The sequence below is a fragment of the Filobasidium floriforme genome, assembly GCF_021052385.1.
Source record: "Filobasidium floriforme strain CBS 6241 chromosome Unknown HD553scaffold_4, whole genome shotgun sequence".
Classification (NCBI taxonomy): Eukaryota; Fungi; Basidiomycota; class Tremellomycetes; order Filobasidiales; family Filobasidiaceae; genus Filobasidium; species Filobasidium floriforme.
Window position 1 is genome coordinate 856995 of NW_025763625.1, and position 21223 is coordinate 878217.

General features: G+C 53.7%; 6 protein-coding genes across 6 annotated transcripts; 2 read left to right on the plus strand and 4 right to left on the minus strand.

Moving 5' to 3' along the window:
* Positions 1 to 4: 4 nt before the first annotated feature.
* HD553DRAFT_366713 (protein-tyrosine phosphatase-like protein) lies at positions 5 to 1938 on the minus strand. The gene is made up of 9 exons (XM_046184109.1): positions 1845 to 1938; positions 1657 to 1775; positions 1466 to 1579; positions 1311 to 1388; positions 1208 to 1244; positions 953 to 1137; positions 762 to 892; positions 682 to 689; positions 5 to 618 (listed from the first exon to the last, which is right to left on the minus strand). Exons 1-9 carry the CDS (start codon positions 1927 to 1929, stop codon positions 449 to 451), a joined length of 927 nt encoding a protein of 308 aa, XP_046038931.1. The 5' UTR covers positions 1930 to 1938; the 3' UTR covers positions 5 to 448.
* Positions 1939 to 4688: 2750 nt separating this feature from the next.
* Positions 4689 to 5590, minus strand: HD553DRAFT_328054 (class I glutamine amidotransferase-like protein; the record flags this gene model as incomplete). The annotated part of the gene is made up of 3 exons (XM_046181850.1): positions 4689 to 5114; positions 5191 to 5394; positions 5486 to 5590. The coding sequence occupies 3 exons, from the start codon at positions 5588 to 5590 to the stop codon at positions 4689 to 4691; spliced, it is 735 nt and encodes a 244-aa protein (XP_046038932.1).
* Positions 5591 to 5969: 379 nt separating this feature from the next.
* HD553DRAFT_306653 (vacuolar import and degradation protein-domain-containing protein) lies at positions 5970 to 8565 on the minus strand. The gene is made up of 3 exons (XM_046179310.1): positions 6445 to 8565; positions 6332 to 6363; positions 5970 to 6258 (listed from the first exon to the last, which is right to left on the minus strand). Exons 1-3 carry the CDS (start codon positions 8296 to 8298, stop codon positions 6195 to 6197), a joined length of 1950 nt encoding a protein of 649 aa, XP_046038933.1. The 5' UTR covers positions 8299 to 8565; the 3' UTR covers positions 5970 to 6194.
* Positions 8566 to 15346: 6781 nt separating this feature from the next.
* On the plus strand, positions 15347 to 17255 carry HD553DRAFT_366721 (uncharacterized protein; the record flags this gene model as incomplete). Its single annotated transcript, XM_046184110.1, has 5 exons — positions 15347 to 15568; positions 15590 to 15656; positions 15771 to 15947; positions 16298 to 16354; positions 16460 to 17255. 5 exons carry the CDS (start codon positions 15347 to 15349, stop codon positions 16804 to 16806), a joined length of 870 nt encoding a protein of 289 aa, XP_046038934.1. The 3' UTR covers positions 16807 to 17255.
* Positions 17195 to 17975, plus strand: HD553DRAFT_366729 (ubiquitin; the record flags this gene model as incomplete). Its single annotated transcript, XM_046184111.1, has 4 exons — positions 17195 to 17212; positions 17298 to 17392; positions 17506 to 17570; positions 17645 to 17975. 4 exons carry the CDS (start codon positions 17195 to 17197, stop codon positions 17962 to 17964), a joined length of 498 nt encoding a protein of 165 aa, XP_046038935.1. The 3' UTR covers positions 17965 to 17975.
* Positions 17976 to 18245: 270 nt separating this feature from the next.
* On the minus strand, positions 18246 to 21196 carry HD553DRAFT_334056 (uncharacterized protein). Its single transcript, XM_046182125.1, has 6 exons — positions 20614 to 21196; positions 20198 to 20541; positions 19656 to 20134; positions 19425 to 19581; positions 18909 to 19355; positions 18246 to 18791 (listed from the first exon to the last, which is right to left on the minus strand). The coding sequence occupies exons 1-6, from the start codon at positions 21014 to 21016 to the stop codon at positions 18339 to 18341; spliced, it is 2283 nt and encodes a 760-aa protein (XP_046038936.1). The 5' UTR covers positions 21017 to 21196; the 3' UTR covers positions 18246 to 18338.
* Positions 21197 to 21223: the final 27 nt, after the last annotated feature.

Consider the following 21223-nt stretch of genomic DNA (forward strand, 5'->3'; position numbering starts at 1 on the left):
ATACCCAAACTCTTTACAATGCCGATTTCGATTTGACTGGCGAGACGGGCGGCTTCGAACCCGCCATAAAATGCGTCATCCTCTTCATCGGCGAGATGATGGGACTCGGGATACCGCTGCGGAATCGCTTGGCGGTTGGCGTAACACCTTGGACCGGTGATTCCTTACGGACCCGTCCGACGACCACGTCGGGGATCTCTTCCGTGGTATAGGCATGGTGCTTGCCACCAGGAGTCTTCCGGGCTAACGACAGATTCGAATTCAGCATTGAACACGTCGCATCACACCATCGTGATCGACATACGCTGAGCGGGGGTGTGCATCACACCGGCATTGATACGCCTTCTAGGAGGCGTCTGCGGCGATGCAGCGATGTGACGCGAAACCATCGTAGCCTCGACGGCTACATACTCGTCCACACCCGCCTAAAAGCAGCAGAAGCAACGTCTTAGCAAGCGAGTCTGGTAATATTCCAGGACAAACGGACCCAGCGGGAGAATCGTCCGGCATTTCCCACCAGCCACTGTTGCTGCGGGCCGACAACCATCCCCGGGCGGATCAAGCGCATCAAGCCGATCGCCTCGTGACCGGTGAATCCGTACTTGTATATCAAGTAGGCTGAGACATGGACATGTCAACATCCACGCATTCAAAGGTGTAGCAATGATCATCAGCCCTTACCTCCAATCCTGAGTGTCGAGCCAAGGGAATAGCCTCATCAGTATCGCAGCCTGGCTTTGAACAGAAGCGAGCCGACTCACATCACGCCGGACCGACCGAGACCTGCTTTGCAGTGCACCGCGACCTTGCCCCCGGCCTTGATGATTTCATCGGCGTACCTGATGAACTTTCTCACCAAATCCAATGGAGGGTTCGATCCATCAGGGAACTCCTGTTCAGTCGAGACCGATCAGGACAGCACTATGTCATGTCACATTGGGATATGGCTGACCATTTCAAAGTGGCCGATGCCTTTGTTCGTGAAGATGCCCGAATCGTAAAGCGGATCGTTGAGACGGACAACAGCTCGCACGTCGCTTCGTTCAAAGTAAGTCAGCACCGATTGGGTCCGAGGGTGAAAGAGCCGGGGCGATTTGGCGGTCTCTCTAGGTGAAGCGAAAGGGACGAAAGGGCCGACTGTCGAAACGCAGACGCACACAATGCAATCAGCATATGTCCCAGAATGGTACGCACACCGCGAACTTACTAGTGTTCAAATCGCCATACTCGACTTGTTCGTACTTCTGCTCGCAAGGCTGCCTTTAGTAATCCATCCCTCACACCGCAGCCTCAATCCAGGTGCGACCTACTTCATATTCATCCGGCATGATCTTGTTCAGATCCACGAGCCCCAGTTGTTGTGCACGATGAGCACCGTCAAGGATGTCCTGAAAGATCCAACATAATGGCCGTGTCAGTTCTCATATATTCACCATAGCCACGAGATAATGAGCTTGACACGAACCTGGATAGACAGACTCCATTCGGAACGTCCTCGGGCGGCATCTCGGAAAGGTTTGAGCTCGAAGTCCGAGAGTTGACATATCAGTTGATAAGGCTCCAGCTTGTTTGCGAGAAGCTACAGGTAGAGCAAATGATCGTCAATCAGATTCATGGTCGGAAAGAAGCGGTCGTCTGCCAAAGTGATGTGCTTACAGCTTGAACAGCGGCGAGACAAGCGCCATTCGACTTCCTGTCCGGTTCTTCCAAGCTATAGAGGACGAGATGGTGGCCCTTGAGCCGGGCATCGACCAGCATCCTTTGGATCAGGTCATCTGTTTATGCAGAAGAACAACAGGCTCAGTGACCGGGCTTCCGACGATCCTCACAGAGCGCGGGCTTACGGAACCGGGCGACAAGTCCGATGTTAAAAGGACCATGGTCCTCCGCGAAGCTCGTATAGTAAAAAACGTCATCCACGTCGAACATGGCAATCTTGTCTTCGACTCCTCCGAGCTGATACTGAGTGGGAAAGACTTCAACCATCTCTACTCCGCTCCTCATCTTCATGTCGAAACGAGCCAGAACGTTGTCCCCGACGAGGTAGTTGTCGAGAGTCGTGAAAGAAAGGTATCTCGTGAAACGAGCTACGGGAAAAGGGAAGGCGGAATCGGTAGTATCGGGCATCTTGTATGGGTGGTGATGGAAGTGATCTCGGTGGCTATGAGCGAGAGAGTCCTGTCAAGCAAACGATGAGGTGGAACGGTGATAGGTAGACAAAGTATTGGCGTAGTTCTAAGATCGATTGTCCGCAAGAAGGTGAGGTGCACGAGTTGGTTCGTCTGGGACAGCCCGAACCGATCAGCGAATCAGAGCTTCTTTCTTTTTTGGAGCTTTTGTTGTTTATTGATCGGATCGAAGAAAACCGACTCATCATATCATTAGGCTCATCACAGGATCAGAGTAGAATGTCTTTCAACCAAGAGAGATCCGGGGCGCGAAACGCGTTGAATGACTTTCTACGGGAAGAGTGGAACATCGAATGTGACTGGCTTCGAGACTAGATGAGCGCACGAGGGTCTGATTCATGACTAGTCGTTCATGGGCATCATTACCTCTTTGTTTGATTTTCCGATTGATGTTCCAAAGAATGGAGTAGGCGCTGGATTTTGGCATTGGCTTCGCGTTCCAAATGTATCTACCAACCGGATCCCTCGGTTTCGAGCTCACTCATTCCGTCATTTGCCTGATGGAACACTCGACCATTGGGGTGATCTCGTTGTCATCTTGGTTGGAGATCTGAAATTTGGAAGGGAGAATCTCAACATATGAGAACTAGACAGTATCGGCTCAGCACTAACATCGGAACAAGTAATCTACTAAGGACCAGTTCAACATACTAATTCAAAGTGCTTGATTGTCCTGCTTAAGGCTGCTTCCTACGTACTTGCACTAAATTGGGCTTCTGCATTGGATCTAATCTAGAGCGCTCTTCCCACAACATGACGGGACTTGACTGTGGGGATATCATCTTAGGGTTAGCGTCACAGAACCAGGAGCCGAGACGGTCTGGTCCGCTATGGAAAAACGCTGCGCAGTCACAACGACGCGGTAGTCAGAGGAGGGGTACTGGTGACATTTCTTTATGCGTCATTAGCATAGCGTCGGGAGAGAGCTGGATGCCTTATCATGTTATTGACTGCCCTACATAGACGAACAAATCAGCCGATCCAACGGTCGCTCGTCGACGGATGGATTCACACCTTCTTCCAAATCCTGTCTATTACCTGTTGAAGCTGTACGTTATCATCATTCTGACTCACCATGCCAGAGCATGTTGTTGTCAATCGCAGAGAGTTGTTGAGTCATTCTTTGACTTGATGGCAAGAAAGTGTCCTGACTTAACGACATTCTCCAATTAGGGCATGGATGTTGGTTGATTGGATGTTCACGATACGGCCGATATAAGCTGTGGTCTAACCTGTATTCGTGCGATAAATCCAGTGTCCTCGACTTCGCATCAGCAAAACTTCAAAAATGAAGGTCACATGTTCAGACCTCAAGGGATTGACATCAACTGGTCCCAAGAGGGAAATCAAGAAGGTGACAGGGGAAGTGGTTATTGAGCACCTTAAAACAAAAGGACTCACCAGTAAGTACACTTGAATCAAGATACTAGAGTCGACTCTTTCACTAACAGCAGAAACTACTTCACAGAAGCAGTGATAACTAAAGGTCCTCACAAGAATGCAGATATAAAGTTGCACATCACTGTCAGCATATCTGGGCGGTCTCACCATGTATACTGTTCCCCCCATGATAGTCGAAATTTTCGTCAAGGGCAGGGATCGCCTGGCAGCCTGGCCTGAATGATGTCCGCCGCTGGAGGATGGAAATAGCTAGACGGCTATTCTGGTCTCGCAATCAGGCACATGTTCGAGATCTTGTTTGCCGAACATATATAGACAACCAGCTTTGCCATACTCAAGTACGTAACCGATACTGATGAGAGCTAATGACTCGCGCTTACTACCGTAGACCCTCCTCGGTTCACTCGGCGCAAAGCAAAGACAACGCTTCAGTATCTATTTCAGAATGTCGACTTTGACCATCCCTCAGCTCAATTCCGATGCTTGTCTGACAAGATCAATAAGGGGATAGCCAAGCAATGAATATGGTTGGATTGGGATTGGCTTGCGCGTGGGTCTTGGCTTAGCAGCTCGAAGCAGATGAATCTTAACAACCCCCTTCAACGCCATCTGAGATCCAGCAGAGATTGATTGCCGCGCCACGCGCGCCGGCGGCGGTGACCTAGAGAGATAGATCCAGATAATGGACACCGCCACTAGCACTTTGTATGCAGGGTAGTCCATCTAGCATATCATCTTCCCTCTCCACGTGCTGCTTGCCACCTTGGCGCTCGATCAGCTACTGTAGCCTACAAGTGATTCTGAATCTAGAACATGGTGATGTCATGTTCAACAAGTTGTATTATTGAAATTACTCACGTACCACTACGATCTGTTGTGGTCAAAGATACCGGACTCCACGTGGAGGAGATGAAACAAAACGGGGCAAAACAATCGAAGGATGTGCATGCTTCTTAGATCTGAAGTCTGATATCTGTGTCGAGAATTGTCAACCGTACATCGTTTGTGTTTCTGCTTTACTTTGATCACTGCCATAACTTACGGAAACGAAACACTCGGAGTTTCCGGTTAAACGGTATTATGCCATACTGTAGACATCTAGCTCAACGCGTCGAAAGCCTTGATCATGGCCTCTGTGACGGCATGAGCGGATTGAGGGTTGGCACCGGTAACCAGCCTGCCATCGGTGACGGTAAACGAGTCCCAAGGTCCATCGGGGGAGACGTATTGAGCTCCCGCATCGCCCGCGCTGGCTTCGATAGTAGGCCTGTTCCACGACTTGATCGTGTCCAGGACACCTTCCTCTTCTTCCCCCTTGGTAGTGAACCCAGTGACCTTCTTGCCGGCGATGACGCTCTTTCCCGTCGAAGCGTCGATCGTACCGGGCCAGATGGCTCCGCCGTGACAGACGGAGGAAAGGATCCCACCTTGTTGCCAGATATCGGAAGCTAGGGACTGAAGACCCTTGGCTTCAGGGTAGTCGATAAGGGATCCGTGACCGGCCGAGGCGAAGAAGAGACCGTACTAGCGCCGAGAGACAAGTTTTGTCAACATGATGTCCCGAGACCAGTTTCTTTAGAGGATGGGCTCGATAACTTACGTCTTTGGCCTTGACATCCTTAGGGCTCTTGAGCTTGTCGAGCTTGCTCCTGAACTCTTCGTTCGGGTCGTTGTACTGCTTCAAGTCTTCCTCGCTCAGCCAGTCCTTGGTCAAGCTCAAGGCGTCGGGCTGATAGGTCCCGGTCTCGGAGACGAGATCGATCTCGAAGCCAGCCTTCTTCAGACCATCGAAAGGGTGCATGGCCTGTATGACATACCAACAGAACATGTACAAGGGAGATCGGGGACATTATACACAGAGTGCGTTACGCCGAGTCCTGCTCAAGCCGACGTACCTCGCTGACGAAGAGACCAGTCTCACCGCCATCTGGGTAAAGAGGTGCATGTGCCGAGGTGATGGCAATCAGAGCGCGTCGAGGTTGCTGAGCAGAGTTGGACATGTTGTAATGGGGAATAGTGATCTCAACAAGACAGTCTGTGAAGCGCCAAATGGTGCTCCGATCAGATAGGACCCCATATTACATCCTGCATTATATACTTTATAGGTTTCGGTCCGACCGCTCCAGCTGTGAGGATTCGTCATCGCGCGCTTGTCGAAAAGGTCCCGCGCTGAGCAACCACAAGATGCTGCGAGTTTCGCCTTTGGCCCTTCTCGTCGACATCGACCTCTCTAGCCTCTCTGGCATATACTTCCATCAAGATTGACCACTCCAGCTTAGTACTGGCAGGCCTCCAGGACTTGAGCCGATACATCTGCGTCGATCCAGCAATTCCTCACTAGCGGCTGTGAGACAGCATATTGCGCGCCAAATGTCTCGATCACGATCACAAATCATCTGATTAACCAATACACTACATCTCGTTCGATACAAGACTTTGTTTCCGACCGAAAAAGACACAAAAAGTCTATACAACGTGTCACGACCGTTCAGTTACAGAAGGTATAGGATTACTCTCAAAACGCGATTTGGAATGGCGGAAACAGGGCAAGAAGGTGTCGAGAATAGGAAACGGGAGTAGCAGACGGAAGCGAGACGGCGGGCGTCATCGGAGTTCGAAAGACCCGCTCCCTCGTTGAGGCACGTGGCACAGGGAAAGTTCTTGGAACCTAGGAGTTCATATAGATATTTGAAAGTCAACACGGCACGTCGTCAGAAGCTATGAGCGGCTGAATGACTTACGGCTCAGAGTTTTGATGGTGGAAGTAGTATCCCTACACGCACACAGCCAAGATAAAGATGACGAATCAGCTCCCTCCGAGAAAACGCACATCAAGACCACCTGCAAAGCTCACCTTCAAGACCGGCACCCCATTCTCCCCATCTCCGCGCGCATCCCGGTCGTTCTTCCACGTCGCCCTTGCCGCCGCCAACAACCTGCGTCTACCCTCGCTTCGTGCTGGGGAAGCGGGACTAGGGATCCCCGGTGGGCTGGAGGGCAAGGTCGATCGGGCCGCAGGAGGTTGCTCCATTGTCGTCGACACTCCAGCCGCCTCTTCGTCCATCTCCATATCCATACCTGAACCCCTCGCTCCCGGCCTCCCATTCAGGTAGACCGTCTCGCTCTTCCTTCCTCCGCCCGATCCCGCACCTCCTCCGATATTCCCTCCCGCGCCTAACGGGCCGGAAGACGTCCTCGGTTCCTCGAGCTCCAACTGCAGGTAATAAAACCCGGCAAAGGATGCCCCGGAGATATCCCTCACCTTGTGGTCCGGGACGAGGAACCTTTCTTTCCAGCGCATAAAGACGTACGGGCGTTCCCTCTTCCCCGGAGCGGCTGAGGTAGAGCCCGAGCTGGAAGACACAGGACACCGCTCCATCTCGCTCATCGTCAATCCCGGCCGTCTCAGTTCCCCCTTGACCTCGTGGAACCTATCGAACCTGCTCCAATGCCTCAGATCATCCTGCTCGGTCGCCTGCGCGTAATACCGCGTCCCTGTCAAGAAGCCGTATTGTTCGCCGACAATCTCCCCACTGAAAAAGGTCGTCAGTTTCGGGTGCGTGTCGGTCAAGTGTGAGATGGAGAGGTAGCCAGAGAGGGTGGACGAGGGGAAGTCTACGTCGAGGATCCTGACTTCGACTTCGTAAGACGACCTTCCCGAAGTTTGTTTCCCCCTGAAGATGGAGCCTGGATAGAGGGTGCCACGGCCTTGGGAGGGGCGGCGGAGACGGCCGATATCGAGCAAGGGGTTGGGAAGGTGTTCGGTATGGGGGTAAGAGGTCCGGGTGGGAGGAGTGGAAGGGCCATGTCGGAAAACTGATGGAGCGGGCTCACAAGGGTCGGGATAGACGTGCTGTTTCAGATCTTGTTCTTCATCTCGATTTCCATTTTGCGGGTCGACGGCAGCCGGGGCATGCGCTTCGTTGTCACCATCGATGTCGATGTTGATCCCCACATCCCTCTCACGAAGTCCGCCGACCGGTGTCAAGATCTGCGTATAAGCCGTAGAACTCGTCGAAGGTACATTCTCAATGAGTCCCGGTGGAAAGAATGACGAGGGTACGAAAGGCGGGTAGGCTGTTGTCGGCGAGGTAAAGGAGGCGGGGTCTTGGATGGGGACTGGGGCGGAGGGTCGGACGGATGGGAAAGAGTTCGTCGTGTTCGGGTTGGCATTGGAGTTGTTGGTATCATTGGCGGATGTTGTGGTGGCAGATGTAGTCAAAGCTCGTGGTATATGCACCTCGTCCCCAGTACCCGTTCCCATTCCCATCCGATCCCTCGATTCTAGACAACGAGCACACAGCCCCCCTTCCTCATCCCTTCTTGCTCCCGTATCATCTCCATCGTCCATCATCGTTCCCGATCCCGCGTCCCTTCCAGCAGATCTACCATCACCCGTAATCTCGGGCCCGACATCTACATCTGCGCCATTCCCCACCCGACCCGAAATCATCGAACCCGCTTCTCTACGCAGAACGTCCCCGATGCTCCCTCCTAGGACGAACGGGGTGGACGTGGATTCGATGTTATCTTGACATCCTGTACATTTGTTGGGTGCCGCGTTCGATGGAGATGAGGATGAAGAGGACGACGAGAGTGCAGTGGTTGGAATGGCGGTGTTGTCGTGATCGCGATTGAGGACAGGCAAAATGGCAGATGATGGAGAGCCGGCAGAGGGTTCGGGCGGGATGGAGCCTGTTACCGGCATGTTGAATGGTGAGATGCAGTTGGTCTCGGTAGTTGATGCAAGAAGTTGACAGTCCTAGATCGCTTGTTGCTTCGATATCTTCGAAGAGAGTTTATCACAGGGACGATAAGTCTGCGGGGGATGGCGCCGCTCCAAGGCGAAAAGATCTGGTGTGGTTGTTATATAACCTTTGAGCGCACAAACGTGCGAGTAGCAAGAGTAGGATGAGACTCTCTCCCCTCTACCTACCTTTGGGCTGTGGCTGTGATACGATAAACTTGATCATCCCTTCAAAGGGCAAAAGCTAAAGATGGGTCAAAGATGGGGAGATCCGATCGCGGAGGTGGAGGAGCGATGACGGCATTGGGATTCCACGGGAGTATATAATCACCATGGCAATCATCTGGTTCCGATCACATATTCTCACAATCAATCCCATCAACCTCGACGTCGCTATTACCCACGACCCATCAGCGACAAGATCATGGTATGATCCCTGAGATCCTGCTTATCATGATCAACTTGCAACTTGCCTGTCTACCTTTGAAAGGCAGTCGTGTGTTACATACCATGCATCAATGTAACATGCACAGCCCCTCGATACGCGTCGCCTTACCTCGCCCGAGCGTCATTGTCCCAACTTGTTTACGAGGGATCCCATCATGATGAAACGCAATGCCATGCCTCTCCCGCTCTCCTCGTCAATCCCCGATATTCAACCAGAGCTACTTAGCTACATAAGACACTTGCCGCTAGCCAGAACGACCAAGGTGGAAGAAGAAGGAACTCCCTCCACGGCGAAAAATCGAGCTCAAATACTAGCAACGACATGCGGCGTCGAGAAACGATGTCCATCATCAAGATCAGCTTGTCTTGATCGATCAATTCTCTAGCACCATCAACCTACTTTTCTCGATTCGCCGCTGAGGCTTTCATTGTGGGTGGTAACAATAGTAGCTAGTAGTGTGAATATACACATCTCCCGCCGTCATACCTGCCAATCTCAGAAGCATAGGCCAACAGACACGGCAACGAAATCAGTAATTCGAGGTCCCAGAGTAACAACCGATCAGAGAGTAGGATTCGGTTTGGGAAAGGATGATCCTCCCAACCCCACCGCCACTACCGAGGAACCACCCCCTCCCACCTCTTCCCTCTAACAACCACGTCGGCAGCACAACCTCAACCCCATTTCAAAAGACCCCCACAACCTCTAACCTCGGCGCAGCCTCTTCAATCCCAAACCCAAACCAGAACCCAAACTCGACTTCAGCTTTCGGCCAGAACAGATCCCTCAAAGAGACCATCGCCCACTCTCAAGCCATCTACCGACGAGACCTCCGAGCGTTATTCGGGCACGCGAAAGATCGGTTCGGGGACGTCAAGTGGACGGGGGGTTCTTCCGGTTCTCTCGCTGCCGGGCTTGTGAATGGAGCTCGAGCTGGAGCTGGGATTGGGGACGGAGTGGGTGATGATGGAGACGCCGAAGGGATGGGGTTCGAGGTGGTGGATTTCGCTTTTCGGGCCGATACGGAGACAGATGGACGAGGTTCGGGACCAGATGCTAGGGACAAGGAGGAGGGGGAAGAGGAGGCGGTCTGGGCGCATAAAGGTGAGCAAGGTCTCTATATATCGTGGTCAATGGGGAAGCTTGTGAGATGGCTATGAAAGCGTCGAAGTTGGAGTACAAGAGCGATGCGAACTGGGGAGACGGAGGCTGGAATCTAAAAGGCACAAGAATATAGGCTGACCGACTGTTATGATCCGTGCCCGGGGTTTAGCTATAATATATGCAAGAGCTTCTAGTAAGTCCATCTTACACGCCTGACTTCTTCTTTGTTCACGTGTAACGCAACCTTGTCCTAACACGTCAAACTCGACCTTGACTGTTCACTCATAGAATCCTTCAAAAGCCGGTTCTTCCCCTCCCACGCATCCGCATCAGGGTCGCAGAGCCAGACAGGCGGTTCTACATCCCGAGCACCCAGTACTACCCCTTCGGCCAATAACCAACATCTTCATCCAAACTCGCACTCTGGTACATCGACCGGACAACCCCGCCCGCCGCGGTACACCCGGTCCGCATCTGTCCTCTCTAACCGCCCGAGGGACGCACACGGTGTGACGGTCCTAGACGATCTGGGGATGAAGGAATTGTTATCTTTAGGGTTGGAGGGGATGTATGATCCCGATGTTTCACCCCGGACTGGGATGGGTATCGGAATGGGGATCGAGGGAATGGGCGCGGATGCAGCTGGTGGTCTAGGTGCAGGCGGGGACGAAGAAGAAGGGGGGATGGAGTGGTTGTTAATGCAAGGGAATGAAGCGGGGCGGGAGGGGGACATGAGCTTTGGATTGGGTCTAGGAGTGGGATTAGGGATGGGTATAGAGATGGGCGCTGGGTCAGACAAAGGAAAGGGGAAAGAGGTAGATGGGGCGAGGATGGAAGAGATCAGGTCGTTGATGCGAGAAAAACAGTCTCAGGTGAGTGTACGAGAACACGATCGCCTTGCATGCGGAAAGGACGGTTATTGATTCGTCCCCGCTGGTGTATTCTCAGGACCTCACATACATGTGGAGGTCGAAATTGTACGCCGACGTGCTCATCCAGATCCCGAATCCGACGTCCTCGTCGTCATCCTCTACGACCGCTCGAAAGGGCGCCAAACCGCCTCCGTCATCTTTCCGACAGACCCCGGTTATCCGTCGAGCCACCTCGTTCTCGTCCGTCAAACAGCCGACGGAAGGCGGTGCTCGACCAGGATCGTCTCTCAGCTTCAATCTGGATTTGGACAAGGACCTCGGTTTCGAGGTGGACGAGGACACGGGCGGGATGACCTTCTCCGCTCATCGATTCATACTCTGTTCCCGGAGTCCTTATTTCGCCCAGGTCCTGCTAAACGCCGGGGAATTCCAACCTCACCTGGCTTCCGCCGCTTTTCATAGCAAGGCCGGGTCGGTGGGTCAGGGAAGACAAGCAGGAATGCCCGTCATCGCTCTTAGCTCGCCGCCGTTTACGCCTCAGGCCATGCATTTTATCCTCGGGTACATCTATTCTGGGTCTTTGGGCAGGTTCAGCAACAAGCAGTTGGACCTGGCCACGGCCCTGTTGGTACGAAAGGGCGCGGCATACCTCGAGATGGAAGCTCTGGAGAAAGAGGTCGAGGGCAGGTTGATCTGGGAGTTTGCTCACGGAGTCGCTTGGGACGACCGGGTGGATGAATCAACAACAGCGGGCGGACGAGGAGCCAAGGTTAGATCGTGTCGATGTAGGAAGTGCGTCAAGCGGGTACCGAGGCTTCTGAGATTCGCCACCAGCCCGGACGTCGCCTCCAAGGACCTCGAAAGGCTGACCAAGGAATACGTCGTTCGAGGATGGAGCGAGTGTCTCGGCAAGGACGTGGCCATGCTCGACGAACGGATCAGGGACGAGGTGGTCGACGCCATCATCGATCGGATCAACTTCCAATCGATCGTCACGAGCGTCCGCGGATTGTTGGTCGCTCGTCGACGGCTAGAGCAAGACGGCAAGCCTGGAGACGAGTGGTTCGACGACATCGAGGACGTGCTGGACATCATCGCCGAACGAATCGTCGAGGTCATGACCAGCGACTTTGACAAGGTCCTGCTGGCGAAAGAGATGGTCGACTTGGTAGAAAACCCGTTGGTCGATTTCGAGGTCCTCGAGGCCTTATTGAATTTGTTGGTGCAAGGTGTCGGGCGGGTCGAATATTGTCGGCATGCCCCGTCCGTATACGAGGTGAGGAACGTGACCAGTAGGAAGAGCGAGCGCGATCTAATTCACTTGACATCCAGGCTCTCATCTTCAATCTACTCGACAAGCGAGATGAACGGTCAGAACAGCTCGTCTTGTCTGAAGGATCACGTGTCCGCGAGGTCGTCGATGACGCACGAACGGGTATCCTGAGCGTGTTGCGGAAACGGTGGATGCAGATTCGTCAGGAAGGCGGTTTCTTCGGCCTCGAGCCTTCGGCACTGGAGCGTCTAGCTAAGAGTGAGTTGCGCCCTGTAGTTTCCCGGGATATAGGTTTAGTCAGTTGATGCTGACAAACGCGTCGGTACCAGGTATGGGGGTATCACCAGATGACCTCGTGCAACAGGTTCCTAAGCGCAAACCAGCGGTCTCGTTGAATAGCACAGCGGTCTCGTTGAATAGCAGTACCGCATCCGGGACATCAGCTGATGACAAGCGGGACCAACCCAAGCCTCGTCCTCGCATGCCGTCTTTGGACAGCCGGACGTCCGTTCGGGCGCCTCCAACTCTGGGTCCTCCCGTCACGGTCTCGACCTCCACGTCCTCAGTACCATTGCCGCGACCTGCCTCCAGGGACGTGTCTGGAGCAAATACCACGACTCCCGCCATTGTCGCTCCCGCCAGGCCCACCGCAACCAGTTCTCGCCAAATCGTAGCATCCAGTTCCATGTCCCATACAACAGCTGGCGGGCGAGTGGCGGCGACGGCGACGAGACGAATCGAATCAACCTCTTCCAAGAGTCCGCCATCTAGACTCGCACGTGTGGCTGGTGGGACAAAGGCTCAAGCCGGTCCGAGTGTGCCGAAAACACCTCCAAGCGAGTCGACTATCAGCCCTCCAAGACCCAGAGCCTTGTCCACCCCAGGCAGTCAGCGACGAAAGACGAACGGCATCGAACTCGCGCCTCCGGTGCCCTCTGTACAATCGGTCAGAAGCAACGTCGATAGGGTTGCACCATCTGGGTCGTTGGATAGGGCCAACACAAACACGCCAGAGCCCAAGGCAGCATCAACAAGGCCGAGAGCTGGCGAGCACAAACATGCTACATCAAGGCAATCCTCTATCGCTTCGTTGTCCGATTTCCGAGACCGCACGATGTCGACACAAAGCCTCAAAGCTGCCGGCAGCAAGACCCCTTCCGCAACGCCTGGCAACTCGCCCGGTCGCCGGACACCAACAAGCATTCAACAACGAAAGACATCTACCTCACCCAGCGTCATGACCCGCTCGCCCTTGACGCCGCGGGACAAGGTGCCTCCGATGCCATCCGCAAAACCGACCGCGTCCACTTTGGCTAAAAAGGTCTCAGCCCCTGCGCTCCATGCGAAACGTGCGGAGGAGCTCAAGAAAGTGCCAACAAAATCGCCTTCGAGCTCATCCATCCGTACCCTTAGAACGTCGCCAGCTCCAAGCAAGACATCGACTTCCACGTTAGCAGCGCCCACAAAGTCGACCTTGGCAAATGCTAGGTCTCGCGTCACGAGCACTTCGACAATCCGTTCGCGAGTCGACTCGAACCTGTCTCTGGCGGAAAAGACGACCACGTCTGGCAGTCGCTCCATGTCCGGACCGACCATCTCGAAACTGAAAGCTGCTGATCGCTCAGAGGGAACCACCGCAACCAAACAAAAAGAATTGAGCGAAACGACGGATGATGCACCGACGGAGATAATCACGCCCACAGTGGAAAAAGGCGATGCCTTGAATGTCCCGACAATCGTCGGACCGGAAGTTGAACAGGCGGATGCATCAGATGAACATGATGGTCTGCCCAAAAGTATTGAGCCCGCGTCTAGTTCTCTGTCGACTCCTCCGACAGCGTTATTGGCAGTCGAAACGGAACCCGACCTCAACTCGACACTGCCCAGGTCATTTGGCTCCCAACTGGATACGCAAAAAAAGATCGTCCTAGGACTCCCTGTCCCGAGCGAAACCCGACGCCCATCGATGCAGATGCTGCGCACGGCATCAGCGAGCGCCTCACTTGCTTACGGGGAACCTTCCGGTCGATATCACCCTGCCACCGCCTTTGATCCGCCACCACGTGCGCCGGCAACTTCGACTCCAGTCAACCTGGTGGCTCCGATAGACGATGGAATCCCTCTTGTGGAATCAAAGTATGGGAGCAGTCTGTCGGTCGGTATCCCGTGCATTGTGGCCTTATCTCAAGGCAGGGTGCACAAGTTCAAAGCCATGGCGCGCTATATCGGCCGTCTCGACTCGGCCAAAATGACCGGTGAATGGGTCGGCGTCGAGGTCGAGGAGCGATTCTTGGGAAACACCGGACTGCAAGAGACGGAAGGCCGATTCATCTGTGATGGCACTTTCGAAGGTCGTCGGTACTTTAGGCTCGAGCAGCACGGTTCTTCTCTGCGACGCGCCAGTCACGCAAACTTTGGGCAGACTGCATCCATCCGTGGCCGTCTGCGAGGCGGCTCTACGGCTCCCCACGATATCTACGGAAGACGGGGAATGAGGAGCGCTTCCGCCTCACCTGTCCCGTGGCAAAGGGTGGACGATGAAAATTCCTCTACGGGCAAGACCGCGGCCTTGTTTGTGAGGCCAAACGAGATTGTGTTTGTACTCGAAGCTACTGAATAGACGACAGACGACACGTTTTCTTGTGTAACGATCATAATGACGACATGACGACGTAATGTGTTCTTCGACCACAGCGCCTCGACGTCTGTCGCGCGGAGGCCCTGGGATTAACCTGGCTCTTCATCGGCTGCATGAAATTACCCTTTCATGCTAGCCATTCGGACAATCCGGATTGTAGCAAGATCACCAAGCCTCCAGACAGTGCCGTTACAAAGGTACCCTATCGCTCCACCTATTTCCCTCATCGTTCCCCTCATGTATTGATAGACGTCCCGCTTCACTGGGCAGGTTTCAAGTGCGCGCGAGCAATCACTTTCGTTCCAGCTGCAAGGACTTTGACTTTCTGAAACGCGTGAAAACTAAACGATTTCCGCGCATCAATGACTTTGGCTCTGCAATGGTCCTAGTAGCCTCTCATCCGAGCCAAAGGACTTGAGTGTGAGCCCGTAAGAGAGGAGTTGAAAATCTGCTAATCTGTATTCGATGTAGATCTACCAGTACAGGGGTCGTAAAATCTTGGACAAAGGGGTTTTATCCAAAAGGGACAAGCCAAACACTCCATTGCTTGGCAAAAGATGGGCAAAGGTATATATAACACAAGCTCGACATGGACAATGATCTCTTTCTGACTCTCATCTAATCTACCTCGCTGAATACCCCAATTCCAACGAACCAATAGACATTGAATCACCATGCTCCTCTCCAACTTGTTCGCGCTTGTCCCCTTACTCGGCGCCATTGCGACCAAAGCGGCTCGATGCCCGAATACCTTGCCGCAAGGGGGAACTACTGCATTTGCGCGACTCAGCTGGGTTCAACCGCATTTCGGTGCGGAAAACGTGATCGAGAACCAGGCAAGTTCGAAGCCTGTTTTTTTCGCGTCGACCACCGTTCCTTATAGCAGAAGACGCAACGTACCACTCACTGTCATATAGCCATGGATCCAAACGACTGCTATCGATATAGTCAAATGCACTGATAAGTGTGTCTACGAGCATCCCGGTGAGCCTTATTTCCTTTTCCAAACGGCACTATGCCGATCCGGTACGAGAAACATATGCCGCGAGACTAATCTAGCGAACCCGCTCTTTGTGTATGGAATACTACACCTGTTAGGCTGTATCGGTGTCGCTTTCTTCGAACCCAGAGCGGCCGGATATCCATCAAGGTGTGACTTGTGGATGAGAGGTGGCCTGGGTGAAGTCGATCCCAACTATCCCAATCGTCCACTCAACAAGTTTGAAGGAGGGAGCATCAGAGGTACTTGCGAAGAGAATAAGGGTATTAAGAATAGTGAGCGATCCCTGGCGTTTCTCCTCAATGAGGTGGAGTCGTGACTGAACATCGAGCTCGTGTTGAATTTGACAGTCGGAGCGGCCAGTTGTTGCGAGATCTGGTACTGACCTGTGGCCCATAACGGGACAACCTGAATGAAGCAGCCGGGCAGCTTCGCTTTCGGTTCAATCTGTTGTGGCCCTCGAAGATATTTTCCCATTTTAGTATTAGTTTTCTTATTCATTTGTGACGATCGTTTGGACCTTGCCATTTTGTCAGATTTCCGTAAAAGACGGCGCTGACGCGCTAGAATTGGTCGGTGTTTCAAATGTTCAAGAATGACTGTCGTTGTCTCGAGAATCCACCAGGCAGCACTCGCGCGCAGTGTTGGCCCATGTCAAACCTACGAAGGGTCAAGTGTCACCGTGAGCTCAATCGATTCACCGTCATCGTCGACATCCAAGCGCGAGGCATGCGTTTCAGATCGAGTTGTCGCTTTTGACAGTCACGTGATGTGCGTGGGAATCCAGCGACACGAAACGTCATCAAACCCCGGGGCCACGCGTCGACCTTTCCCCGGATTTGTTATCAGAGCGTGGGTGAATTTGCTTCCGAACTCGAGATCGGGGAGAGCAGACGGGCTTGGCCGAAAGGAGGCAAATGGCCCGGGCAACGGCAGGAAGGAGCCGGGGGTGACTGTGCTGCTATTGTCCTGGGTCGTGATCGTGTCATCGTCCCCCTCGGCCTGCCTCGCCTCCTTTGGGAAAGGGAAGGGGTATATATACCATCAACACCCACGATATCGATACCACATCATCATCCTCACCCCCGACCTTCATTCGACAAGACCTTTTTGGCCAACTCGCACAACTCGTAAGTCTTGTATTCTCGTTCGTTCTGGCTTCGTCATCATCGCCACCCACCTTCTACACCATCAACAAATCGTCGATTGCCATCACTTCGTCATATCATCGAGAACCATCGGGAAGCATGAAATACTATACACCACCGATCTCGAGCCGTCGACATTCGACTCGCCACTGGTATACCCTCCGGCTTATCAATCACCGCCTCGTCATCCCATACCTCCCTTTCCGAACGTGACTTGCTAGGCCTTTCCTTCGCCTCTTCCCCCATCACGTATATAACCCGAACCTACATAGCATCGACCTTCCTTTGCCTCCCATCAGAAGGGCTTACCATCATCAATCTTCTCTATTCAGACACGAACACTACCACAACCACACGAACAACACTCTATCAACATGCAGATCTTCGTCAAGGTAAGCCCCCTTTACCTGATCATATCACCCACGTTTGATTCCTGACCTTTCGATCGTCGCCGTCCTCATCGTCCACGCGTCGCAGACTCTTACCGGAAAGACCATCACCCTCGAGGTCGAGTCGTCCGATACCATCGACAACGTCAAGTCGAAGATCCAGGACAAGGAGGGAATTCCTCCGTAAGTACCTTCCGCCTCGATCATCGCGTTGACCATCGACAAGATGTCGTCGTGAGTGATCAGACCGAGAAATCTGAGCTGACCTTTGGCGTTGCTTTGTGGTGATCGTGCAGTGACCAGCAGAGGTTGATCTTTGCCGGAAAGCAGTTGGAAGACGGCAGGACCTTGTCCGACTACAGTGCGTAACCCATCTCGCCTCGCTTCCCGTGCCCCCGAAACCCCGCTGACCCTCTCCTACCTTCCGCCTCGTAGACATCCAGAAGGAGTCCACCCTCCACCTCGTTCTCCGATTGAGGGGAGGTATGCAGATCTTCGTCAAGACCTTGACCGGAAAGACGATCACCCTCGAAGTCGAGTCCTCGGACACGATCGACAACGTCAAGTCCAAGATCCAGGACAAGGAAGGGATCCCTCCTGACCAGCAGAGGTTGATTTTCGCCGGAAAGCAGTTGGAGGACGGGAGGACGTTGTCGGATTACAACATTCAGAAGGAGAGCACGTTGCACTTGGTGTTGAGGTTGAGAGGAGGGGTGGTCGAGGTGCACTTGCAGCCGGCCGGGTCGTCCTCTTGAGATGAGACCGAAGCTTTCGACCTACCGAGACGGTCTGATCTGATGGACGTTTAGCGTTCCGGGTCTGTTTTTGGAATTGTAACCCATCGCATTACGTGACTTTATCCGTCCGTTTGCCGGGGCAAATTTGTTGTTTTGTACCCAAATCAAATAAGAATACGAGTTTGAATTCGAAACGTCTCGGAACTCTTTCACGTATATGGTGTCGCTGAGCACTAAGGTTTACCCCTTTGCATGGTTTCATGCGCAACGCCTAGGGACAGTGTCAGTGTCATACACTTCTGTTCACTCGATGCACATTGTCTCGTTTCCTGCCACAAAATCTGCTCGCTCGCCATCGGCGACATCTTTCGCCATCGCATCATCGGACACGTTCAAATTACATCTTCCACGGCAGCCTCGACGCCCTCGTCGACATCGATCACTTCCATCCCGTTTCGCCCTTGCTCGTCCTCGTCCTCGTCATCATCAACGTCGATCACATGGATCGGATCGACCTTTTCTTTCCCGTTTACCTTCACATCGACTTCCATCTCCATCTGCAAGCTCATTCCCGGCTCAGCTGGATCTGGATTTCCCGCCCGCGTTGGGTCAAGCGGATCGACCGCCATCATCGTCTGTCCGACCCAACGAGTCACGTCCGGCTTGGCGATCTCGATCGTATCCGACCCGGTACCTTCCCCTTGCCCGACCTGGACCTCAGCCTCGGCTCTTGCGCCCGTAGCAAAGTGAGCCAGACCGAACGGTAGAAAGTCGGGAGGATCGATCGCATCGCCGTAACCTCGTTCGGTAAGGAGGGGTCGCCAGAAGTCACCATCTAGGTCGAACTACATGCGGCAGGGATCATAAAAGAGCGTCAGGATCGAAGAGGGAATGCGATAGAACGATATTCTGGTCAGCGATATGACTAGGTCGAAGCGCAGGTCAAGCGGTCGTCGACTCACGTCCATCTTCCATCCCAACATCCGAGGAGGCGCCACCCCAAAGGGCAGCATCGTCCCCGTCCTGCTCCTCCTCCCGCTTCGCATCGAATCGCCGGCTTGTCCACCTTTTCCGGACTCTTTCTGCTTGGCCTGCATCTCCTGGAGTTTCTCGGCGTTTTGTAGGGCGACGAACCGTCTTTCTGTAGCTTCTACCAGTGCTGGTTTGCCAGACTCTGTCGTGGGCGGGTAGTAAGGTTCGATGTATGGCATGAACACGGGGTTAACCGGGGCTGAAGCTGAAGGCGAATATGGTGGTAAGGTTGGTTGAGCTCGGGTCGATCGAGTCGGTCTGCTAGACACCGTTGGTGCCGGGTGTGTAGAATTGTGCGATTGTACGGCCCGCTTGCTGGGAGGTTTCCGTGCATCGATGATTTCAGGGCTGGCGGATCGCTTGCGAGCAGAAGACAGCTAAGAGGACGTGATAACAGTATCGGTTCTCAGCACAGAACAAAGTCTATGCCCTCAGGTATAGCTTACCATGGCTCGACGAGCGGCGATTTCTTCTTCGGTCTCGGGTGGCGGGGGGGTCATGGTAGACTCTCGAGAAGAAGACCGGCTTCGTGCCCGCTTTTCAACCTTTTGTTGCTGGACCGGCAGTGGCGGGACCGAAACGGGTATCCGCTCAGGTTTAGGTCTAGTAGTGCCAGAAAATGCTTCGCACGTCAGCAGGAAAGTCGACGCGTATGAAGAAATTAGTTGAGGACTCACTTGGTCAAGACCCGGTCGTATCTCGCCAAGAGCTCCTTGCCCTCCCGAACCAGTTCTCGCTTCAAGCCAGGTATTGTAAGTACATCAAGCAATGCAGCTCCAGCATCCATGACCGCCATATACGTTCGTTCTTCTTCTTCAGCTTGCAGCGTTTCGAGCGATTTGATCTCGGGTTTCTTCCGCTCGGACCCTTCCGCTTGATCCCCATTCCGGTCTGTATTTTCCTCATCTCCCCCGTTTTTGGGCTCTTCGACCGGCCGTACCCGTTTACCCCGTTGCATCATCCGCATCACCGCGCCTTCCCATACCTCATCGCTCAACCCTTCCAGGTACTCGATCCGAATACTAAGCTTGTACCTGCCATGCTCCATCTTCTGTCGTTCTGCCAACCGGGCTCGGGATTCGTATCGCTCGTAGCGCAAGTGCAAAGTCTGGTAATGCGCATCGCTATCATCCTCGAGCTCCGTCGTCGTGGCTGCCTGCAGTACAACAGGTACTTCAGCATAAGCAGGTAATCATGACTTTGTGTCGCTCGAACTCACACCCCGTGTTTTTCGCTTCTCGTTAGGCACCACATCGTCCTCTTCGATAACCTTCCGAAACCCTGGCATGACGACCTTCTTCCGCCCATTGACCATGGGCGTGATCTCGCCCACGTCAAGTCCAGACAACCGTCTCTTCTTCCCCGGGGACGGTGAAGGTAGCGCAATCTTACGAGAGCTTGTCGGGGAGACTAAGATCGAAGCGGGATCGGGAAGCGGGGAGGTCCACCAGTCGGGTTCTGGTTTATTGTAGGCGCGCCTGTTAAGGGTCGGGCGGATGGTCTCGTACGGGCTAGTTGTTAGGCAGATGGACAAGTCCTCTGTCGGCTGTTTCGACGCATGTACTAGGAGCAGCCCAGTGAACAGCATGTCAGCTGACGATCGATCAACGAGCAGCAATCGAAAAGCAGCCTCACATGTTCGAGAAAAACACTGATATATCATATCCTCGACGTCTTTCCCCGTGATATTAGATCCTGTTCCGCTTGACCCTCCCAGCCCTCTCATCCGTACGGGCAACACCCTCTTCTCCTCCGGCTTCTTCTTCAATTGCGATGCAGAGTTATTCACTCGATTGGATCTCGAGCTCAGAGGAGTACTTTGTCTCCTGCTCGAGCTGGGCCGAGCCTGAGCCTGAACCTGGGTCCGTATGCTCAGAGACGGGATCGTCGCTACCATCGGCTCGTCCGTGTCCGCGACGATGAACGGTGAATCGGCAGTCCCTCCGGGACGATCTTGGTTCATGTTTACGATATTTGGGGTGTAAGAAGCGCTCGGGGTCGCTGATCCGGTCTGCACCGTTGCCAGGGTGACAGACATGGTCCGGGCAAGAGTCAGGTAGACTGGCCAAACAATTCGAGATCACGTCCGACGAGCTGCCGATGCGAGACAGCAACCGCTGGACTTTTCCGCACGAGATCGGAAAGGGTCTCTCGCTCTTGAGCTTGAGTGTCCAGTCCTGAGCTGTATATCTGGTCTTGTCTGAGTGTCCCGGCACCGTATCGACCGTGAGCCCTTTCATCAGAC